At 34.9% G+C, this 9,213-nt stretch overlaps 1 protein-coding gene across 1 annotated transcript; it reads right to left on the minus strand.

The window, feature by feature from the left end:
• Positions 1-347: 347 nt before the first annotated feature.
• LOC104893113 (60S ribosomal protein L13-1) lies at positions 348-2,964 on the minus strand. The gene is made up of 5 exons (XM_010679191.4): positions 2,806-2,964; positions 2,024-2,139; positions 1,800-1,933; positions 963-1,121; positions 348-753 (listed from the first exon to the last, which is right to left on the minus strand). Exons 2-5 carry the CDS (start codon positions 2,130-2,132, stop codon positions 532-534), a joined length of 624 nt encoding a protein of 207 aa, XP_010677493.1. The 5' UTR covers positions 2,133-2,139; positions 2,806-2,964; the 3' UTR covers positions 348-531.
• Positions 2,965-9,213: the final 6,249 nt, after the last annotated feature.

A 9,213-nucleotide genomic window follows, 5' to 3' on the forward strand; every position in this document is an offset into this window, starting at 1 on the left:
TTTTTCGAGGGGAAAGGAGGGAAAACATTTGAAGAGTGCAGATTATCACCAGAATTTTTTTAATGAATGAAAAACAGCAAAAAAAAGTATACGTATACATTAAAAATACAACTCTATAAAATATGTATTTTTGTGGATCGACTAAAAGGTCCTTAAATTTTTCATTTTTTTCTATTACGAACTCCCTTTTTTCGCACCCATGATGAACTTGACTCCACAATCAAAGCATCAAAATCACAGCCAGAAACAATATCAAAGAGAAATCCTAAATATTTGGATACCACGACATCAATAACATCAACTGCGTGGCCAGCCCACAAAATGACTACAAACGCATTCAACAGAGCTTGTAAACAAGTCTGTAATTCATAGCATGGGATTGATACAAACCCACAATTGAAGTTTCATCCAAAAACAATATGTCTACACAAACAAAGTAAAACTACTAAAGTCTCATAAAGCACAAAATTGGAGCCAAAATTTGGACAAGAACAACATCAGGTTTCCTAATAATCCAAGTCTATAGACTCCTTACTTCTTGTCTTCCTTCTCAGCCTCGGCGGCCCTCTTCAGTCTAATACCCTGGTGGCGTTTGTTTGTCCTCTCAAGACGAAGCTTAGAGTATGCGTTAAATGACTTCATATCTTCGGTAACCTTGATAACCTCCACAGGAGCCTTCTCGCTCTTGATAGGCAGGAACTCACCTTGGACCTGGGTAGCATTAGCAAGTTCCTCTGGAGTAGAGTCGCCAGCCTGTTAAAGAAGTAATAGAAATGAGACAATGCCCAATCAGCATTCAGCCAACATAAAACAAAAACAATTATCGCAGGATAATACACCATTCCTTAATTTTTAAGGGGCACCCAAAACATTCATACTTGGACCATTAATTGCTCATCACCTGTGGATAATATTAACCAAATATATTACTTGTGATTTATCTAGAAACATAAATATTTTACCTTAAACTTCCTTGCATGCCTTGGGAAGACAACAAGCTTAGCCTTGTAGGTCTTCAGCCTCTGCACATTAGTTTGAAGACCTTCGAGAGAACTGTTTCTGCGTCGGTGGTCAACTGCAATGCCAATTGTTGGAGCCAGCTTCTTTGGAATACCAGCGGCCTGAAACATTACAAAGTCAAGAATACCGAAACTGAAGCGGGTAGGAGAAAAACAAAATAAGGTAACTAAAAGTACAAACTTTTGACGAGTATAAACAAATGATACCTCCTATGACTATCAAGTTAACAGAGAAGAAAAGCCCAGCAGGAGGACAGACAAACCAGACATCATTAAAACCCCCTTATAAATGATGGAGAGATCAATCATAATCCAGACAAAAAGACACGAGTCATTCTAAATACTGTTTTTAAGCAGATGTGATGCCAGGAATTCAACCATTCCTAATCAGAACAAAACATTGCCGCATCATAAAATTATGAGATAATGTTTATTCAAAAAATGAACAGCAAGAGAGATGAAAGTATGAGATTCGAATCCAGCTCTTCAAGCTACATGCTTTGCCACCACAGACATAGCAACAATACAGGAGTATGATTAAAGGTTTTAAGGCAAAACTAAAGACAGCAGTGCCATGTACCCTTAATAATTCTCCACGTACATATTCAGATAGCTAACAAGTCCCACAGACATACAATACTAATTTTACAGGCACAATGACAACAAACACCATTTCAAATAAAATCGAGCATATCCATACCGAAATTCAAATACAAGCAAACCAGCACAGTGAATTTCTCAGGATACATAAAATCAGTATCAGAAAAGCAAATAAATTACCGCCAGCTCTTCTAGAGAGAATCCTTTTCCAGCCCTGACTTTCATGTTGTACTTCAAAGTTTGACAATGAACAACTGGGCGAAGAGGTCCTGCTGTAGGCCTTGGGAAGATCTTCACAGCCTTCTTTTGCCTGGCTGTAATTGCATACAAAAACAAGCATTTAGACAACTCTAAATAATACACCTTCAAAACTAAATACAATCAAAACAAACTAAAGATCATACCAAGACGTCTCCTTGTCTTGCGCGCAGGCTGGTTAAACCATGTCCTTACATAGTTTTGCCAGTGCTTCTTAAAATGCCCGTTAGGGATCACGTTGTTATGCCTCACCATGGCTTACCTGCCCAAATTACCAAACATATATAACCTCAATACAGCAGCAAAACCAATAAGCATCTCATATAACTATTCACCAGCGTTATCTACTATATCTAATTTCTAACAATTAAGATCTACTCAATGAACCCTAGTTTACACAAAACATCATATACTAACACAACTAAAAGCAAGATGCTTACTACAATACTACTGAATGATTTCACATTGCTCAAAAAAAACTTTTTAATAGAACATTCTTACAGTATCAGTATCAAGCTCATAACCAAATAGTAACCTAATCCAATAGCCTCTAAAGATTTCTAGTGACAGAACTGCTAAAACTAACTAACTTGATGAAAACAATGAACAATCGCATGAAAATATGCGCATTTCCAAATTGTGAATTAAAAACTACTATCATTTCGTTCAATGAGAAAAATATGAATTAAGAAGTTATACTGAAAATTCGAATCATAAGTTTATAACATGTAAATTATCCCTAAAAACATGAGATAAAAAAGATAAGTTGAATTCATGAAATAAACAATAACAATCGCATTAATAATCACATGAAGTAGTTCTAAAAATTGCAAGAAATGATATACCACATGAAAAAAAAGTCGCAACAAAAGATCGTCTAAACAAGTAGATTCATGTAAGGAGGGGAAATAAAGAAGGGAAAAAAAACCTGGAACGAGGTTGAAGATGAATTCCGTATGAGTGAGGCTGAGAGGTTTCTAAAGTTTAGGGTTGCGAGGGGGTTGATTTTATATACCTCGTTTAGTTTAGGGTTTTCTGGATTCAGATGGGCCGAAAATGTTGGGTCATGTCATTTGTATTATTATTATTAGCCTTAAGGGCCAAGGACCTTATATGCTAACAAGGTGGCCCAATCCACGGCAAAAGTCTCTCTTTCATTTGAAGAGTTGATTGTTTGGAATTAGGATGGGAGCATGCCCTCTTTAGTCATGTACTTCCCCTTGTCCTAAGTCCTAATTGACGAGTTTTCAGTTGAATGAATTATGTCATGTTCTCCCCCCACACAAAACAAAAATTTACTAAATGCACTGCTGCTTTACTAAATTCAATTTAAAACTCTTATTACTATATTCTCTTTTTAGAAAAACCTCTTTTTGATCTCATCCTCCTTCTAACAGTTAGAAAAACATAAATTAACCAAGTGATCTTGGCATAGTGGTTGCTCACTTTGTCCCTTAACCAATTAGTCGGGGGTTCGATCCTCAACCTTTGGGAATGGAAAGAGATTTTTGGCCATACCTTTACCCTTAAGTGGAGCACCCGAGGTGAGAGGATTAGTTATTGCTATTGGCGGTGGATACCTTAGTTGTTCACCAAAAACAAAAAAACATAAATTGCAAAATAGCTATTTGACAAATTTGAATTTGATACTCGATGGACGATAATTTTGACCCAAACGAATTTTAAACTGATGTAAGTGAATTCAATTTTTTTTTTCTTTCATAACTACTAAATTTCGTGCAATTTCTATCAAACAGTTAGCATTGTTTCGTGCAATACTCAGGAAACATACTACACTGTTTCGTGTATATTGAACAAAACAGTGTAAATTGTTTCTTAGTGATTGTATGGTACATATACATCTCCTTCGTGTAAATTGTATGAAACAATATAATATATTTCATAAGACTTGCATGAGATAGGCTACTCTGCTTTGAGCACATTAAAGGAAGCACTTTATTATTCCGATATCGATGTCTTATGATTATTCCGGAGTGGTGGTGACCTAATCACACTTCCTCTCAACTTCGTGTGTAGGTGATTGATGATGATAAATTAAATCTGTAAAATTTATGATGTGTGTAATTGATGATGTTTATTAAATTTATGAGATTGATGATGTACAATTGATGACAGTTTATTAAATTTATGAGATTGATGATGTACAATTGATGTATATAAAAAGGTATAATAAAACAACAGTTTTCTTTTATTGCATTTGTAAATTGTCATGAAGATATTCATGTTGAAGAGGTCGATGAGAATACACCTTATTATAGTGAGTTTTTCACCATGACAACTATATTTTCCACTCTGGAAAGCATTGTGTGATTGGGTTACCGAAGTGGGTAGGATGCATAATATGGTGATAATCATCGCCTAATCATAAGGTGGTGAAGGGAAAGGCTTTGGAATTGCAAAAGCTACCCTCACTTGTGAGAGAAGCGAGCGATACAGACTATATAAGTTTGCACAATGTGTAGTTGTAGAGAAATTTTCTGGTACAAAAAAAAAAAAGATTATGTCCTTTTCGACTTCAAGCGAAAGAGCATGTTGGTGGTGGTTGGAGTGTGTATGTCACTAATGGCAAGCGCAATCATGATCTTCCAGAGTTCAATAAGGGTCGTGCGACTATTGGTAGGTTAAGTAAAGATGAGCTCAATTCGGTACAAGTATTAACTAAATCTCATGTACCGCTTAGTCAAATCAAGAAAATTCTTAGTTGGATGGGTGAAGAAAGTTTGACTATTGTGAAGCATATTTATAATGCCCATCAGAAGTCGAAAACTGATACAATATGTGGTAGGTCTGTGATGCAACAGTTAATGAAGCTGATTGTTGACAATAATTATTTACAATGACATCGTGAAAAAGTGGGAACAAAATTGGTTAGTGACATAGTTTTTTATCATCCTGATATTGTTGATCTAGTATTCTTATTTTCTTATGTGTTAGTCATTGATTGTACATATAAGACAAACAAATACAAAATGCCTTTTTTGGAGATAGTTGGTATAGTTCCAACTGGAAAAAAAAATTGTTGTTGCTTTTGCTTGGTTGAGAAACAAGCATGAAACGAATTACCAATGATTCATGGGATGTGTTTGATCCAGAGAATTTGTCGAGTATCATTGTAACTAATAGAGAATTGGTTCTTATTAATGCGATTAGACAAATATTCTCTAACTAAGATCATCTTTTGTGCACAAGACATATTGGGAAAATTGTGGACAATTATTAGGGCAAGTTGACTAAAAATGAAGATATTATCAAAGCATTATGTGCTAGATGGTATATCTTAGTGCGTGGATGCACCACGTGTTGCTTTGTAAGAACAATGATTGAAAGAAATGAATGGAACTTTAAAGTCTATTTGGGTTGTGTTAGATTACGTGAAATCTAATTGGTTGGGTACATGTACTGATAGATTGGTCAAGGCTTTTACAATGAACATTCTACATTTGGGCACAAGAACGATCAACAGATGAATGCTTTTTTGATTTTTTATATATTTAGGTACTTATAGTGATAATTTTTATATATCTTCTCGTTATTACTTTTTGAACATATTACAGGGTGGAAAGTGCTCACGCAGCACCGAACTCTTCATTAAAGACTTCGATATGAAGTTTGGATACAATATGGCCAATTATTCATTCATTTTGGAGTCAAAGAAACGTGAAATAAAAGCCGCTTTCACAGGTCCCAAAACAAAGATCCTCGCGTCTCGGTATTACATCTATTTGTGTAAGGTCGAGTATCACATAAGGTTATATGCTTGGTTGATGAGGAATACACATGTGCAAATGAAGTTGATGTTGATGGTTTCATTTGTGGATCTTATTTCAGACATACGCAGACCGCAGTCCCATGTGCTCATGAGATGATGGAAATGGAAGAAAAAAATACGAGTATTCAACTTATAGATATCCACCCATTTTGGAGGACTCTAGAGATTAAAAGTGCTACCACACATAACAAGTTAGATGAAGAATCTCATTTTCATCCCGCATGATATAGATACGGTATTCACTTGTATTTTAAGGATATTCTAGATCTACCTAAACAAAGTAAAAATAAATAAATAATAGCAGCTCAATTAGAAAAAATGGTTCACCTTGAAATCATAAAACTGAACGAGCCACACACTACAACCTAACCTAGAGGTCGTCCTCCTGAAAAAAAAAATCTACAAGAAGACATTTATCTAATTAAGAATACACTAAACAAACATGCTCCAAGAATTCAAATACTGCACAAGAAATTCCTCCCAATATCTTGCAATTTATATTGATCACCTCCCCTCCTACATAATGCCCTTTATTAATAGCATGAACATTGTTGGTGCTGAAAGTAACTTTTGTTATATGGTTGTTTCTCAATGGATTTATGAGGATGAGCACGATGACAAACTGTTCGACAAGAGTTAGACGTGGAGAATTAGACTAGGTTAGACCTCTACAGTGATATTTTAGGAGGTCATGATAAAGTTAGAGTTACTTTGATCTCACTTCAACACTTTGTCAGAACCGCTACTAAAGATTATTGAATGTCCTTAATTGACATGAGTTTTGTGATCTCCACTAGATATATGTGGTGGTTGTGTTGTTGTCTCTTGATCAACCAATTACTTTTTTGCAATAATTGCTCGTGAGGGGAAACAAGCACCTAATCAAGTCATTACTTTAGGAATTCTGTAGCGGATGGAGCATTACATTGTAGTAATTGTCGTTTGTTAACATTTTTATTGCCATTATTACTTGTTTCCTTGCATCTTGTTGTTTCTTTAGTTGAAATGAAAGATGGTTTTCCTATGCCACCGATTTACCCATATTGGCGTCAAATCATGATCCTAGTGTTGCAGGTTGGTCGATACCTTATCATACAAGATTTGAAAGATGGAAAGTCATTGCGGGTGTGCGAGAGAGATTAACAAATGAAATAGACCCTTTTTTGATTAATTCTTGAAATAAACTTGTTTGGTAAAATCACTTTTTTATATGCTAATTTACTATTTGTCATCATATTTGAATTGAAATGTTGTTACGAAGTAATTTTTTGGGTCTTATAAGTGTAGGCTTTTGAGTTTTTAGAGTGTCAAAAACATCAAGGATGATATCAAAAGATTGGTAACTTGCTAATATCCAAACAAAATAATAAAACCAATAGTTCTTAATCTACGATTTATTAAAAATACCAATAATACATAATACATGGTAACCTAAAATCTCCTAGATAACAAAAAATGCACAACCTCATCTAATCATCATTGTGACAAATGTAATTTTTTTGAACTCGTGCACAACATCGATAGCCTGGTCAATATGGTAAAACTGGTCCACCAAACTCAATTTTAACATCAGTTCAGGATATGGTGGATGTAGATAGTGAACATTCATGTGGAGTCGCCGTAAAAATATTAAATTTTATCATGAAATAACAAAATGGAAAATGTTAACAAAATAATATAAATAGTCGCTCTGCTAGTAAGTCGGTGTTGTCTTGGCATACATCCATTAAGGACATGTTCATGGTGTCACAACTTTGATGTGTACATGTAGAAACCATTGCATGTAGTGAAAAGAGCAATCCCATGAATTAGATGCAACCTCACCTAAACGGTGCATACTTAAATAATGGGAGGAAGGATCATCCCAAAGTACATCATAGATTATAGATATTCGATGAAGTTAGAGTTTGTTGTCTTGTTATCTTTGTTTGGTGTAATTGGTCACATAAGGAGGGTCTCTACATATCCAAATTCTCGTAGAACACGATCCGACATATTCGATTCGATTATAGAAGTATAACGGATGCACCCATGATACAATGATACTGGTAATTTTCTATTACATTCATACTATAAGCCATCCATATGACCTGTATTTAACATTATATTATAAAGACAATATACACATAACTACAAAAAAAATCCAACTCAAATAAAAATATAACTTCATACCTCTTGAGATGTCATATCATCTAACCTCCATCGATAATCTTGAATTGTAGTGTAACACATAACTTTGGTTTTGGAGTTTGACCATCCCATTCATAGCGCAAGGGTGCTCATCGGGCATATAGTTAGAATTTGTCATGAGTCAGGACATAGGAAAATGATCATATATCCAAACCTTATAAAAAGGAAGACATAAATTAAGTTTGTGGAGAATTTTAGTCAAACACCGTCTAAATGTAATCAATTTCTTACCTCAAGAAGAGTAGATGATCTTGCAAGTTGCTTAGTCTTTGCTCTTGTAGCTTTAACAAGTTCATGATAAAGATATGCAAGAGCTGCCGAAGCCCAACAGCAGTATGACTTTACACTAACAAGGTTGCAGACTAAAGGACATAATAGAGTGGATACGCAATATATTGTTTTGTCAATCAATATAGTGGACCCAAGTAATGTGACTAAGAAGCTTCTAGCTAGATCATCCGCACCACACTTATTTTTTTGGATCCATCAAAGTTTCTCTAATTTGTGACAACTTAATTCCACCATGTGCATGTTCATACTCTGTTTCTTTTGCATTTGTATTAAGCAATTTACCAACAAAAGAAAATAGTGAATTCCGTGAATATTTTTGTTGCATTAGGTGGTTAATAGCAAGTCGTTCATAGGAAGGCCCAAAATCAAATATACATCATGTAATGTAATTTTTATCTCTCCAAAAGGCAAATGAAAACTATTAGTTTCAGGATGCCACCTCTCAACAAAATCTGATATCAAACCTGCACTATGATGAGAAAACATGCATTCCCTTAATTGACCTAACCCATAATGGATACCATGCATCACGAGGCTTAAATCGAAAGAGATCAATCACATGTGTTCGTGACTAAGTAACCAAATAACCACGATCAACCTGGTAAAGTGAACAAAATTCAACTAAAAAACTACCATATTCATTTTTTTTTTTGTTTTTTCGATGCATATTGATGAAATTGTGATAACAAACAAATTTACTATACATAAAGAATCGCATTTTTCTCCAAAATGTAACAAGCTACGTGACCTCGATAACCACGTAACAAATTCGTAAAAAGTGGTCGTCTTGGTGCAGGTTAATCAACTTCCAATTAAAAGTTCGAGGACATTTTACCCATTTATGTTTGTCGTTGTGTTTCTCGGGTTGCTCTGATTCGACAGCATGTTCCTCTTTGGAACCACCAACATCGGAATCTAGGATCCTAGGATGATCTCCTAGCCGCACGAGTAGGCTTGGCATAAACAATCACTGTCCACTGTCTAAACGAGTCTTCTTTTCAATTTTATCTATCATCTGCATACCTAATTAACTTGGATAAGACATAAGTAGGTAGCACAATAATT

Source organism: Beta vulgaris, chromosome 5 (assembly GCF_026745355.1).
Source record: "Beta vulgaris subsp. vulgaris cultivar EL10 chromosome 5, EL10.2, whole genome shotgun sequence".
NCBI lineage: Eukaryota > Viridiplantae > Streptophyta > Magnoliopsida > Caryophyllales > Amaranthaceae > Beta > Beta vulgaris.